The sequence below is a fragment of the Eptesicus fuscus genome, chromosome 15 (genome assembly GCF_027574615.1).
Source record: "Eptesicus fuscus isolate TK198812 chromosome 15, DD_ASM_mEF_20220401, whole genome shotgun sequence".
Lineage (NCBI taxonomy): Eukaryota > Metazoa > Chordata > Mammalia > Chiroptera > Vespertilionidae > Eptesicus > Eptesicus fuscus.
This window is the reverse complement of record NC_072487.1, coordinates 21,087,309-21,103,453: the sequence shown is the minus strand read 5'-3', so window position 1 is coordinate 21,103,453 and position 16,145 is coordinate 21,087,309. Positions and strand designations below refer to the sequence as shown.

Sequence of the window (16,145 nt, the reverse complement as noted above, 5' to 3'; positions counted from 1 at the left end):
CCTGGAGTAGGGCTACAGCAAGACCTCCTGGAGAAGCCAGGGCGCTCATGGTGCAGGGAGAGAGAGCTGGATTCAAAAAGAGGCCAACAAAGCAACACTAGGCAACAGGCCACTGTTTCCTTCCTCACATACACCCCTGAAGCCTGATGTCAGCCCGCGGGGACATCACTCCTTCTTTCCAGTTCCCCCCCACAAGCCTGCCAAAAGCACCGTTTTAACCAGGAGAGGGTGTGCCTGCCTGGGACTGCGAGAGGCAGGAAGGAGACCAGGTTTGCTTGCCAAGGGCTTTCACCCAACCCCTCCTAGAGCTGGCCACAGACACCAGCTTCAATGTCCTCCCCCTACCTGAAGGATGTACCCCCGAACGTAGTCCCGTAGCGTCCAGCCCAGGCCGTGCAGGATGTGTAGCACCTCCTCCTGCTTCAGGACACTGAAGAGCCGGTCCAGCAGGATCTTTAGCCGCACGGGCACCGCTTGTGTCCCGTAGAGCATCAGGCTGCTGATGTCAAACACCACGTTGGACTGCACAATCTCCACTTGCGTGGGGTGGTACAGGTGCTGGGTGCTGAGCTTATCCAAGGCTGTGGCGGTCCCACCGAGGTTCCGGAGGAGGATGGGGATAAAGAGACAAAGGGAGAGGACAGACAAAGCAGAAACAAGTTACTGGAAGTTATCAGGGCTCCATTTCCAAGGCTGCAGGTCACCACAGGAAAACCACATGAGTCTTTTTAGGCAAGAGTTTGCAAAGTAAATAGTTCTCTTCCCACCTCCTCCCCGTTTTGTTTATAAATTGCAGACTGCAAAAGACAGCAAGAAAATACAAAACGTATTCAACTTTCAGAAAGAAAAGAGAGCCACTGAGGATGTTTCTAAATGACTGTGGCTGACTCTACAAACCAGACTAATTAATTTGCTAATTGAATTATGGTGCAGCCCAAGTTATCATGGTGTCCTCCCTTCCCCCACCAAAGAAAAAACAAACAACTTTCACCTTATGTCCTAAGAACAGGCTCAACCAATATCACTTTAAAAAAAAATAAATTCCACCCCTTATAAAACCTGAATGGTTTAAAGAGGAAGAGAAGCACGTTCTTCAGAATACAGGGGCCTAAAAGGCCTAATTTAAAAGGAATAATAACGAAAGCTGACATCAGTGTAGGGCTCTCAAGTTAAATTACTAGCAAAGGGAGATTATCCAGAGACTTAGGTCTCCCAATTTTACCTCTTGCTGTTCACCTGTGAGATTTAGTTTAGTGTTCACTGGCATATTCTATAAAAGCTATCCAGGAGAAACGAAAACAAAGAAAAAAAATACATTCAAGCCATAATTTAGTCATCTTTTAAACAGCTCTGACCAGGGTTTAGTGTCAAATGAAAATGGAAAACAATGACTATAATCAAAGTTTGAGAATTTCCGTGAATTTCAGCTGTGTTACCTCAGTACAGAAAACAAAGGATGACCATTTTCAGAGTAAATATTTTAATTAAATTAATATTTCAACAATTAGGCCTTTTCCTCCTCAAATCTAAGAAATTATCTCCCTCCCCTAGATGTTAAAGCCAAGATAAGATCATACATTCCAGTCCCCATCCTTATCTGAGTGACTGGGAACCCTATTGCAAATAATATAATTATATTTTTCCTCAGTTTCTTCAAAGTGAATAATTAAGATAACATTGTCTTATATCCAGGGCTCAAAGAGATGCTGCTGCAAAGATTAATGAGATAATGAATGAGAGGTGCTTTGAACTCCTTAAGAGGACACAAAAGCATTAGATCAACTGTAAGAATTATACACATATGACCTCCTGGGGATTAAAACAGATAAACACCTGAGCCTGAAAAGATGGTCATCTAATCTCTTGAGTGAGGACAGTGGCTTTCAGATAACAACATCCAGGCTCAAATCCTAACTATACCTTAGAGTACAGTACCCAACGTTTCTGCAAGTTCTAAACCCATGCCTGGCCTTTCTCACCCACCCTTCCCTCCACCTTAGCCCATAATGGTATGTGCTGTACTGTATTGTACATGTGCACTCTGAGTAACACTTATTTTAATATACCAGTATCTCTGCATATTAATGCAGGTACTTAAAAGTGTATGCACACACACACGCTTTTTACTTATTTGAAATGTAGTTTTTCAGGGCTCCTCCTCCACTCTGGTTTCCTCCTGACTTGTGGTCACTGGAGAGTTCATGTACTCTTGATAAATTGCTTTCTTACATCCATAGTGTAAAGGCCCTTATCATTTACCCGCTGGCTTCATTCAACACATTTACTCCCAGGAATACTTTGTCAAAGAGTTCGGGTTTTCTCATACTTCATTTCTTGCAGTTGATTTGTCTGATCTTTCCTATTCTAGTGGTTGAGTCAACTTTGAATAAATAGCCTTAAAAATTAATTTAACGTCTGGGAAAGATAAGGGATTCGCAAGCCTAGGGATTGAAGACTTCTCTCACCCCACAGGGCATTTAGCCTGCAAAAATGCAGGAAAGAAGTATTATTATCCCCGTTCTTCAAGAACAGCTTCACTACTCTGCTGAGTGGCTGCTCTGCTTCCAGAATCCAGTGACCATGTCAGGGAAAACCTGCTCTCCAATTCTCCTCCATCAACCCTCCTGACCCAGATCAATCACTTCATCGCAAAATACTCCGCTTATACCACAACAAATAGGAAATCGAGAGGGTTTAGTAGGGGGAATTAAATGACACTAAATCCTGATTTTTGTCCATGTGTTTGGACCTTGTACTTATGCACTAAGTATATGTAGGTGTGTGTACCAATGTGTTCGAAGGCTAGGTGGGAAGCTGTTATATCAGCCCTCTTCCTTCCACTCCTTAAAAACGGCTGACAGTTTTTAAAAAATAAAGACTAACCTGTTGAGGGTAGAGAAACAAAGAGAAATTTATAATAATAAAAGCGTAATATGCTAATTAGACTGGATGTCCTTCCTGACGACCTTCAGGACGAAGCTGCGGCGGCAGGGGGTCGAGGCAGAGATAGCTGCCATGGCGGGCGGGGGGCCAAGGCAGCCACCATGGCAGCAGGGTCTGAGCCCTTTGCACAAATATCGTGCATTGGGCTTCTAGTTGTTCAGATAATTGAAAGAGCACAGGTGGAATAGGTGTGGCTAAAACATTTCCCTAGATATACTTTTGAGAACACCAGAGAGCGAGAGTATTATAAGGACATTACCTGATTCTTCATAAGTATGACATATGTCATGAAGTAGGAATTCTGTTACAAGCCATAGAGACACAGAGCACAGGTCAATAACTTTTTCTGTAAAGGACCAGATAGTAAATATTTTTACTTCTTATGGGCCTTACATTCTCTTTCCTAACTAATCACCTCTGCAGTTATTAAAGCAAATCAGACTGAAACTAATGGGCATGTCTGTGTTCCAATAAAACTTTATTTATACAAACAAGCACCTGGCCACATTGAGCTCCGTTATGGAGGATAAAAGGGTGAACTGGATAGGTTTTAAAAATTCAATAACAGATAAGGAAAGAGTCCTAAGAGTGCAATTTAAGCAGCAATTACCTAGAAGATAAGCCATAGACGAAGGCTAGAACAATATTAAAATGCCCAGCTTTGCAGATATCATCAAAAATGATCTGTCAAATTTCTTGAATGTATCAATATTTTCTGCTTTATAATTGTCAGGTCATAGTGAGTCACCAAGTTGTCAACAACTTTTGGGGATGTCTAATTGATGAACAAAGAGTAAGTGATGATTTTTTAAGTGTCATTAATATCAATAAACTGAAAACTGGACTTCTGCCAAATGTCATGATCTTCCTATGTCTGAATGTGGATCTTAGTAGGGTTAGAAATACGAGTTGGTTCAATGGGATGAAGGCAAGTTAGGGCAAGAATTTTTTCAATGGCATGAAGGGGGAAATGATAGTCACCTGCTTTATACTTTATTAGAGGCCCGGTGCACAAAATTCGTGCACAGGTAGGGTCCCTAGGCCTGGCAGGTGATCAGGGCCGATGGGGGCCTTCTGGCTGCTGGCCGGGGCTTTCCTTCGATCTGTGCCGCCCCCCTGGTGGTCAGCGCACATCATAGCGAGCGATCAAACTCAGGTCTCCCAGTCGAAATCCCGAGGGGACAATTTGCATATTAGCTTTTTATATATATAGATGGGCCAAACCACCAGCTAAATTGTCCTGTACCAATGGTATTGCCAAAGTATCATTTTCAAATAAAATCTTAACCCAAAACTGGGTATAAAAAAAAACCCATAAAAGTGAAGCTGGAGTGAGCATGGATTAGAGAACTTGCTTGTTACTCCCTTTTTCTCTTCAACTTGTTTAAGCCTCTCAGTTGGAACCCTAGAGTTCCCAGAAGCATGGTTTGAAAAGGGAGTTTATTTCTACACAATAAAATGGAATCAATTGTTTTACCTGCTTTGCACCTACTCTCTTTCATTCTAGTAACAGAAACTGAATTTCCCTTTGGGGGAACCATTCTTCCCCTATCTTATAAAACAGAGTATTCCTTAAGCCAGTCCTGGAAAACCAGCACATCCCAGTCGCTTGGCCACAGGGATGGGCAAGTGAACTAGTCTGAACAATGAGGTTGCATCAAGGACTTTAGTTATAAGTAGTGGGAAATTTTTCTTTCTCAAAATTTGAAACTGGTAAATATATGCTTGAGAACAAAAAATCGCGTGGAAGACAGGTGGGATGCAGGTGATCTGAGAAAGACCAGGTACTGCCAATATTGTTTGATCCAGAAGGTATGGACATGGTCATTTTGGGTGCTGGTACCTTACCTGGAATCTTGGGATACAAAAGCCAACAAACTATCTCTTTTTATGTCTGCTTGGAGTAGGATTCTGTAACTTCTATCTAAAAGAGCCCTGACTAAGACAACTACCTTTGGAGTTTCCAGCTGGGTACCATGTAATTTCAAAGCAGGTGTCAGTAAAAAGTATTTTAGTTCCAGGTCAAATGCAGTTTCTCCAATGACTGGAATGAAACATCCTTAAAAATTTAATATCTTACACAAATTTATAAAGGGTGATAAGTGCCATCAACATTAATAAATAAAAACAATTATGGGGGAATAAAGGAAATGGACCTTCAAGTACTAACTAAATAACATGCATCATCCTAGGGTATTACAATAATCTCATTTTATCCTCTCAAAAATTAAAAAACACACATTATTCCTATTATCACCTATTTGGAGATCACGGACTCAATGTGGTTAAGCAACCAGCCTAAGGTCACTTAGTTATGTCTCCCAAGAAAATTCTGTTTCTACCACATGTTCAGATAAATAGTCAATAAGGAACTCTGGGAACTTGGAAATCTTCATCATGTTAGAAGTCCCTAACTCCCAGCAATCTGGGCTTCTTGCCCATCACTCTGCTGAAGCAAGCATTTCAAAGGTCACCAACACCTGCCTTACTATGAAATCCAATAGCTTTTCTCCTTCATTATTTTCCATGATCTCTCCATAGCAGCTGACCTTATTGATCACCACTCCTCCTAAATGCTCTTCTCCTTCACTCATGCATACATTCATTTATTCACCAGCACTTAACTCATCACCGAGGTTGGTGTCGCATGCAGATGCAAAAGTAATTTATGTTGTGGCCTCCACCTTCAAAGGTAGACAGATGCAAGCAATATAAATGCTATAAAAAATTTGATAAAGTACTTTAGGACACAGAAGAGAGGGCAATTCTGCCGGGAAGGCATAGTCTTGTAAGAAAAACTAGGTATTTACAAGCAAGAAAGGAGGCGAGCTAAGGGTAAGGTTCTTAAATATAAATATGTAACAGAATCACCTGAAGAGCTTGTTAAAACATGGATTGTTGGGCCACCTCCCCAGAGTTCCTGATTCATTGAGTCTGGGGACCAAGGATATGCATTTTTAACAAATCTCCACAGGATGCTAATGCTGCCTGGCCAGGGACAATATTTTAAGAACCACTGAACTAATGGTGTGTGTGTAAGAGCACTGATATCCAAAGAATGTGTAACTCTTGAGGCAAAATATTTAGAGATAAGTATAAAAAGTCAGATGAGCCAAAACTTGTAGAAAGCTTACAAGTTTACTTCTTAATAGGATATAGAAAATATTAAATATTCTATAAGATAAAAGTGATTTATACTTTTACATGTAAAAGTCTGACAAGTGTCCAGAAGTTTAATTAAAGCAGTGACTGCCAGATTGGAGGGTAGAGCACATGTTTAGCAGTGACAGCCACTGACGATGGTGCTGGATAAACCTCAGCCACAGAGCCACAGCCTCCTAAAGGAGAAGAGCAAGAGGGAGATGGTCATGTTTGAAAAATCATCACAGGTGCTTCTGATAGAAACCACACACAGGCCACTGAAAATCACAGATAGAGTTTGGGCGCAGGGATGGACTAGAATCACATGACCAGAGTAGGAAATTTTACAATACTCCCCTAGGAGATGCCTTAACTCACTGAACTTCAAACTTTATATGCCTAAACCTGGGATATGGGAAGGCCTTCCAAAAGGTATGGAGACATAGGAACTCAATTTCCAGATCCTGCAATCCTATATTTACTCTCCTAAAGTCAATCCACCTGAGAACAGGCCTGCAAGTCCATGCAAATTATCCATTCCCATTTCTCCTCTGAAAATAGTACCCTTCCTTCTTTATGAAATAAAGGTATAGTCTGACTTGCCTTTTAGGATACTCACTGGTCCAGGGTGTAAAACTCTCCTGGGTGCCAAAATAATTGGTGATTTCAATTGCTGCATGAAAGCTTTCTCTAATGATTAATAAAAGTACCAAGAATCTGCAAAAGGTTTCCTTGACTATACATACACGACTAAAGGGAAACTAGAACCGGGTATTGGGTCTGTGTTGGAATATTCAGAATTCAAATAAAATGGAGAGTGGAGCAATGATAATGCACTCACGTCTGCATTCCTATCTAGTTTAATACTGTATCACTCTTTATTAAATATCTAGTGAAAGTGAAGCAAAAAATGCCCAATACTGAAAATGGCTCCTCCTGACCCCAGCCCCACCTACTCGAAGATAAGCCATTCCTTTCAACTATTCCTAATGCTAGGTGGTGTCATCACTTGGGAAGAGAAGCACTGGGCGCATGTAAGTGATGCCTACTCTCAAATTAAGTTTGAACATTTTCCGGTACCTACAAAATTTGTAAAATACTAGATACAAGCTGTGGATGGAAATTTTACATGATTTCTTGCAGAAACTATGCTTATCATTTGATAAGGTAGTTACAACCCACTTAATCAAAGAATATAAAAATATTTATTTTAGTTATAATTAACCATTTGCCATCTTAGGCAATATTCCACATCCTATTAAAACTAAAATTAAAATAAATTATGATTTGAATGCCAAAGCACTTAATTTTTAGCTAAATATAATTTGTTTCATTAAGTACACAAAACATTTTTGACCATGAGATCTAGCAAAATTAATGAATGTTTTTATATATGACCCTTATCTAATTTGTTTCTAAAGTCCAACAACTGATTGTGATATACAAATGGAACCAAATTATCAAAGTAATACCATGGCTTCTAATATATTCCTCATTTCATTTTAAAAAATCCATTTAAGTTATATATTACAGTACATCATTACATATTAACTAGTGAGAAATAGTATTTCTATTATAAACCAAATTAACTTTATTAGCTCCACCTTTTATTCTGGACTGTTTTAGTAATCTATGAAACATAGCCCACAATTTACTGATGTTTTTATTATGTTTCTCAAAATATATGTTAATACCTCTATTTGAATTGAAATGTGGGTTTAATTTTTCTCAGTTAAAGTTAAGTCAGATTTGGCAGTTTCATCTGACCATAAGCGCTGGTGGAAACTTTCATCAATTAAGATAGCTAAGTCTTCAGTGATAATTTAAAAAATGACTTTCAGCAATAATGTAAAGTTCCCAGTGGTGTTTGTTGTCCCGCAGATTAAGGACAGTTTCTACGACAGACTCCAGGGGTTGTTTAGATCCCAGCTCAGCCACCTACTTGCTGTATGACCTTGGTGAGTTTACTCAGCATATGAAATGTTAGGGTGGCTCGTTTTCAAGATTCGTTTGGAGATACGCAAGCCTAAGCTTGAAGACAGACCCCCTACCTTAATTTCAAGGAGAATACAGAATCAAGACCAAGCTACAGGAGAAAAACAGATGCTTGGAGCGAAGGTGACGCAGGGTTACAGGATAAATTTGGGGGGTTGAAGGGGAACTCAACTCCGATGCAGGGGAAAGGTCAGGATTCCAGAGGAGCTGCCTCTCCAGCTGCCTGGCTGAATAATCTGCCTCTAGGAATCCTACTCTCTGCAGGTGGTCTCTAACCTGTACACTGAGCTCTACCCAAGCTCATTGCCCTCAACTCCAAACATGTTCTTGCCCCCTATTGCTGTAAAAGGTAGGACTAGGAAACTAGGCCAAAAAATGCTTGAAATAATACCCTTTGTGGGGTTGGGGATAGTGTTTTTTTTTATTGGGTATGTCATAGGTACTCACTGAAAAAAAATGTTATAAATTTGAGAAAGAGAAAACAGAAAGATAACCATCCATAATCCCACTACCCAAAGGCAACTATTGTGCACATGCATCTACCTTTTTTAATCCATAATTTTATATCATTGAGGTCACACTATGGATGCAAATTTCTATCTTCTTGGTGTTGTTTTTTCTCAATGAACATAATACATTAAGAACATTCAAAATGATCTCCAACTTCTCAGTACCTGTAAGGTTTTTACATTGATGTTTCCTCTGGATCGATCCCCCCTTTCTGGCCTACCTTCCCTCGCTTTAGAATAGGTTTTTAGACTCTCCTAACTCCATTAGTGCAAGTGACTCTTGGCTGGCCTAGTACAACCCTCAAGTCAGTCTTCTCAAAATACAGCTTAGAATGTCTTGTCTCTGCTCCAGGGTTTCCAATGGTGCTGCCTCCCTGCTCCCAACAGCAATACACAAAATCCATAACCTGGGTCAGGAGACCTTGGACAGACAGACTTACTTCCCATCCTAAAAACTCTGACATAAGCCTTCTGTTCCAACCACAGTGAGGTACTCACTGCCTTTCAAACATTCCTAGCATTTAGTATTTGGTCACTAAAGGAATATTAGAGATTTAGTGAAGAAAAAACAAATATGACTCAGGCCCTCTAGAAGTGAATAGACTAACGAGGAAATCAGGCCTTTTAAAATACCCATTAACATGCAGAATTACAAACTGGGTAGGTGAGATGAGAACAGAATTAAATGGGGGTGGTGGTGGGGGTGTCCCAGGCAAGGCCAATTCTGCTGTGACATGAACAGGGAGAGAAGCACAGGATAAAGCTAGAGAGACAGGCAGGATTCCACCTGCTGAACTACATTTCTTAGATTTCTTTTATTTTCAATGCTGTTCTTAAGTGTCTTTCCTCTTATTTAGCCTTTTGATTAGCCTTTTCTTTTAGCTTCAACTCAAATTCTACGTTGTTTTTTCCATGAAGGCTGGACAGGTCCCCTCATATAAGAGAAATCTGTCTCAACAATCATGGCACTTACATGTGCCAATCATGTACATCCCAACCATATGTTGCCCATTTAATGGGTCACTTATGTGCCTATTTACGAACAAGAGCTTGATGCTAAACAGCAACCCTAACTGAAATGTAATCCCTCAAGGTGTTTAGCCCTCCTATTGTTGAATGAATGAATACAGTTAAATGTACAGAGAATAGGAAAAGGCCATTATGTATTTGCACTGAAGAATTAAATGTATGATTCCACTATACCACCGAATTCTTATTTTCACCCATGTCCCTTTCTCAACCCTTTCCTTTTCATTTTTGTACTCCTCTAGAGAAAGATGGGGTAGGTAATTAGAGCAGTTTAGAGAGTGAGTTGGAGCTGCAGGCCAGCAGTAATTCTGACCAGCTTTGCATAATTTATTCCCTCTCCTACCACTTCAAGCATCATATGGAGGTATCCAATGGAATTCTAGGCAAAAACAGTACGAACTCTAGTATTGTTAAAGAAAATAACTTAATCACAGTACATAAAATATATCATAATGTATAGGCATTATAAAAATGATAGCGCAGATCACTAGATGTATGATAAATGTGCTAGATTTATGGTCTCATAGCTATAGAAAAAAGTACAGTATAGACTTTGGAAAGTGGTCAGAGAAGAGTGACACAATAAGACTTTAAGAATAGCATCTATAAAGAAAAGATTGTTTTTCCTTTGCAAAATGCCTGGAGAAATAAAAAGCAAACTTTCTTTAGTATGCAGAACTTTATCTTGGAAAAAAGGGGGGTTTAACTGCACAATATGGGTACTAGTTAGAAATCGTACAATAAGAGCTTCTTACACTGTGAATTAAGTTACTGAGGGAACATAATTTACCTGGATTTATTTAAAATGCCTGAAACAGAAGCTTAAACTGATAATTTTCTGGCTATGAAACAAAGGAGAAATTGAAGCCTGGATATAATTTCAATAAACACTTTGAAAGGATCTATAGTTTTTCAAAGGAGAATGGTGGCTAAGCCACAAGACAAAAATGACACATAAGTCTGGATGAAGAAAACTCATTTCTGTCAAGAATAGAATCACTATAAGAACAACAGCTGGAATTTTTGTGGTTCATTAATGTAAGTGTGTAAGGTAAATCTAAAATAAGCATAAAGTGTAATGCAAAATATATAATAAATGTAAAGTAATACATACTTTTAACTGTATTGCTAACTTAGAGAACAAAGTAATGTCCTTGATAAAATTCAGTGTTTGAGTATATAAAATCGTGCTGGGGAGAGGGGGGTGTAGTCAGAAAGGAACTTGCATCTGTCAAATGAAATGTGAATAACAATTTTTTATTTCAATTTTTAATAACAGGAATTACTCCCCAAGCCTTCAAATAAATTAAAATAAATGTAAACCTGTAATTCTACAGACTTCACTTCCAATATTTTCTGTGAAGGTCACAGAAATAAGAACATATTCAGATACTTTTTTTTCTTAATGTAGGAGTATAAAAGTGCTTTTCACTGATCCTAGAAAATTGGCTCTCAGTGACAGTTTATAGTTCTTAGTTTTCCACAACTTTTTTTTTTTTTTAAAACATAACTTTCTTTAAAAGCCAAATTCAAGTGACTAAGGTGGTTTTCACAGGAACATACTTGAACATTTCAGGCCCTACGTCCAGTGGGCTCCACCTAATAGCTGTTCAGGCATGGCAATATGAAACTTATAGCCATTCAATAAAAAAAGAAGTTAGCAAAGTGGAGTGATTTTTCAAAGCCACCTACTTTGCTGAGTAAAACAATTAAAAATTTGTATGAAATGGCCTAAATAAAAGGAAACCTTTTATTTCACTAATTTCCAATCCTGCCCTGGATATTTTTAAATTTTTAAATGCTAATTTGAAGCAATTTTACAAGTTCAAAAAATTAAAGCAGCCTTATTCTTTAATTTTGGGAGAAAGCCCAGTGAGCCTTAAATTGCCCGGCTAATTGTTTGGAGAACTCCCCATCTATTGCCTCAACTCCCCTTAGGATTCCAAATTATAACAGCATCAAGTGGTCAGCTTTTAGGAGCTCTGGGACCTAGAATACTATTAATTTCCAATTGATTAATATTTAACGTGTGTTTTAAGGGATTGTTTTAGGAATTCTTTCCACGATTACGTTAGGAATTCAAAAATGAAGTTGTGAGTGACAAGATTTTATTAGAGGAATTTCTGGGGTCAGATTTTAAAATTTTGATTACTTATAAACAGACTATTGTTCTCTTTCCTACTTCAAATGCCCAGGCCATCACCTCTGAATTTATGAGGATGGTGGCTCTTCATTCTTGCTAATGTGACCAATAATTTCCAATTATATCACACTTTATAATATGCACACTATACCCAATATAATGATATGTCATTTCAATGTAGCTAGCCCATGAACTTGTACAGCTTTAATGGGATTTCGCGTATTTAGAATTTCATCATAAAGGGGCCCTTTGGAATCATTATAACATCAATCCTTTCCCATTATAAGACTCAGCTCTCTTACTAGGCAGGGCCTCAGGGCTCAAGGCAAGGCTTAACTTACCCGTAGATTGTAAGCCAGATCCTAATAAAAGCCATAGCACTTGGGGAGAACATTAGTAAATGGCAATGATGACATAGTAAAAACTTTTTAGTGAATCAGGGGATCAATCACAAAGGCGGACAATGATTGTTCATAAGAGAAAAAATTCTTATGACTTGAAGTAATATTTAAGATCTACACATTTTATTCCCTACTTTTGGGGAAAAGAACTATGTAATTGGGAGCAAATTAAGTACAAAATAACTCATGTTCCATTTAAGTCACAACTTTCTAACTGTATCTGTCAAGGTTGAATTAATTAGGATATTTAATACCAAGGAGAAAAAAGGCTTGCTTCTAGAATTATTTTTTTTTTAAGAAAGGAAAAAAAAAAAGAATGACATGCAGCTGAAAGAGTTGTTCCCCGAGCCTGGTGATAAAAACTGTCAGCCCTTATGTGTGAAGGGTTTATTTTTTTTTCTTGAACAAATAGTGTGCTAGTGTTTTAAGAAAAAAAAAAATTCCACTGAACCTCCATAAACCTTGATTACGTTACTATGCTTTAGATACCTTACGTGAATGGTCCTTCATTTTCTTCTTGTCCCTTAATACATGAGGGATAAATATATGAATATCTTATGATCTGTTATGAATGCCATTCTAGACTGTAAAGGAGGGAAGGGGGACCAAAGTAATTCCAATGAGCCCCCCACTGTCCTATGGATTTTAATCATCCCTAGTTGACATGTAGCTTTGAGAGTCTGTGGGTAGGCACACACAAACACCCACAATTAGTCCAGGGTAGAATTTGAGCTCCACTTGAGACTATATAGGTAATATTTCAAACTGATTGGCATTTCCCCCCTGGGGCCTTGTGCATAATAAAGTCTTCACAACAGACTTTGGAAATCATTAAAGTCTGACTGAGGCACACATAAAAGTAGACTGTCAACACTTGGCTGTTCAGAAGCTCACTCTCTTGGCTAGCAGATTAAACGGGCTCTTGGTTTCACTTCTCCTCCCTCTTCCTTACATGGTCCACTTTTGGGGGCACGTCTTTCCTCATTTGCAGCAACTCCATCAGAAGGTAGTGAGGGGAAAAGAGAAAATTTAATCTGCAAACTTGACAGTAAATCTGGGAAGAGACTTGGTAATTGAATGTACTTGCTGAACCCAGGTTTGGGGGTCATTAGTGCTGCTATTCTAGCCAACCCTTCGTCATCAAGGCTAGCTGAAAGTTGACTCCACAAACTTTGCTTTATGTAATGTATAGATCAATGAACTAAATGCACACTGACTACAAAACATCTCATTTTAAAAGTAATGACTGGAATATGCTACTTGAATGAAACATGTAGGTCCTTTTTACTAAATAAACAAATAGAAAATGAATTCTTCTGTAAGAGAATAATCACCCTACCCCAACTTATTAGCATTAAAGACTACGTTTTCTTGAAACCACATATATCTATCTAAGAATTTCATTAAGGTAACATTGTAAATGAAAGGCATATTTACTTTTGATAGAACATCTGCTTTAAACTTTATCAGAGGAGGTGAAGAAACATTTCAAAACTAAGAGAGCAGTGATACATAAAGCCAGCATCTGGTAAGAAATGCCTAAAAGAAAGAAATTATTATATTCCATCTTTTTTTTTTTAAACGAACATCCCCTTGTGTCACAAGTATTTTCCTTCCCCCTCTCAGTAAGTCAGCCTGAAATCTCATTCTAAATCTATAATCAATCTTTCTCTGTTTCCCCCTACTGTAATCCCTTACAAGTCTGGTCTATCACACACACTTCTGACACTGATGTGTGTTTTCTTCTGGATTGCTGGATTTGCCTAATGCATATATCAAGTATCACACTGCTTTGCATCCATGACTGGTGGAATAAAAGACCTTACATATAACGATTTGCTCGTTTAAAAAAAAAAAAAAACACCTTAAGAAGGTAGTCTCAAGTCTTAGGAAAAGTCTAGATTAACTAATTTTTAAATGCAAGAGCACAAAAAAATGTTAAGGACTAAAGCAATACTTAACTGATTTTCCTGCTAATATGATCAAAGTATGATTGAGCAGACCAGGAAACCTTGAAGTTACCATCCCATCCTCTACTAGCTGGCTGTTTGACACATATGAGTTACCCACAAGGATAAACATCTTTGAGGCCACTGGCAAAATAACACTATTTTATACTGTCAGAGACATGTAATGGAGTTCAAACTTTCAGGAAAGAAGTAAAATCTCCTGAAACAATGTGAACAAAGAAACCAAGGGAGCATGCTTGTTAGCACTTTGAATCCTGGTTACCAATTTGATAATGATAATGACCATACTTTCTAATTAAAAGTTCTATTAATCAGTATCAACAGACAAAATAAAAAAAATAAATCCAGATTTTAAAATGTAGCCATTTCTTTCCTTTAGATATTTCACTGTATTTAAGAACCAGTAATAGAAAACACTTGCCAAGTTCATTTAGTCTCTGACTGAGGCACACATATGTGATTTCCTAATTTACAGCTTGCACGTACAGATGTTCACACTTAGTAAAAGGACTTCTTAATAGCTTTTTTTTAATTAAAAGTGTGTTGATAATAGGTGTTTTAAACATATCCAAACAACACAGCTGAACTGACAAATGCCTGTCTTCATGCCTCACCATGTCTCACATTGTGGCAAGATTTTTATAAGAGAGAAAAGATTATGAATCAGTCGCACGTATACAGGATAAATGTTACCCCAAAAACCTCCAAATGAAATCTTTCATTAATTTTTCTCTCTATGATCTGTTTCCAAGTAGAAAATGTTAGATTGCTACTAGGTATATGTAGCCGAAAGCAGAACCACACAGCCTTTGCGTGCTGCCTGCAGTTTTTTTCCTTTGCAAAACTTTGAACCCCATCCAGCTTTGACACACTGCCTCTTCAGTTAATAACTATCAAGTTTCCCTTGTCTCCTGTCTACTTTTCTTTGAGGCAATTGCGCACTCAGCACCCCGAGATAATAACACACATCTATAAGATAAAAGCAATGGCATTAATGTAATTGTCTGCCTCTCTCTCTTTAGCCTAATCTTTTTTTCCTTCAGTTTTGACTGCCTGTGTGACACCTGTTTTTGTCTCCTCTGATCCTACGACAGGTTTTCCGCTGACAAGGTTTTTGCCTGACAGAGATTCTGCAGACAAGAACATAATAAAATATGAAGAACTGCTTGTCAGAGTTTCTGCCAATGCTCACAAGAAATAGAGAGAAAAAATGATTTTTTTTTTTTTATAAGGGGCCCTGTGATGGTCGCTTTTGGCCTGTCAGGAAAAAGACCTCCCTGGCCAAGTTCTCCAAGCGAAACAGGTGTTTTCTTTTATGTTAGAGGTTGATTTGTTTTTTAATTATTACTGATAGTAGAAAACCTGAACAGCCAAAAGTGGGGAGGGGAGAATTTCTTGCTCTCAGACTTTTGCAGGGAAAGGAGTATTGAAGAACTACTAAATACAAGGGGAAGATATTTCACTCCAAGACCGTACCCTTCTGACTACTAGTAAAACAAAAATGCTGACATCTGTTAATGATCAAATAAATTTAACTTCTCTAAAATGCACTCCCTGTTAGTGAGGCTACTAAACACTCTCACCTACCTTTCACTTGTTTTGTTGTCTGAAGACACAGAAGAAACAGCAGAAGTGAAAGCAGAGTGAGGGCTAGAAAGGAGAAATGCAGAAACGGGACTAAAGGCAAGGTGTTTGCAGGCTAGTGGAAAAGAGACTGGCAATTAGGAATCAGAGATTCTGAGATACACTTGTGAGACCTGCCATGAACCGCTGTTCCATGTGCTCCTGCAGGGGAGATGCTGGGGTCGGTAACAGCACAAGGAGATGAGGAAGTGACCTTCCTGAGCTCCCAATCCAGGGGAGGGGTCAGTATCCCACAGAAACCACCCTTCCGGTCCAGGTAGAGTACACTGAGAGCACACAGAGGATGCATGTGCTCCTGATGACCGGGGGCAGGATCCGTGATGGGGCAAGTGTGAAAGCACAAAGGGCTGGGACAGAGTTGACAGCGATG

The 16,145-nt window shown here is 38.7% G+C and overlaps 1 protein-coding gene across 1 annotated transcript in view; it reads right to left on the bottom strand.

Annotated features, from left to right (window-relative positions):
* The window catches only part of BNC2 (basonuclin 2), a 421,518-nt gene that overhangs the window by 123,558 nt on the left and 281,815 nt on the right, over positions 1–16,145 (bottom strand). The window contains exon 5 of the mRNA XM_028150712.2: positions 346–581. Within this exon, the coding sequence (XP_028006513.1) occupies positions 346–581 (236 nt within the window). The remainder of the gene's footprint in view (positions 1–345; positions 582–16,145) is intronic.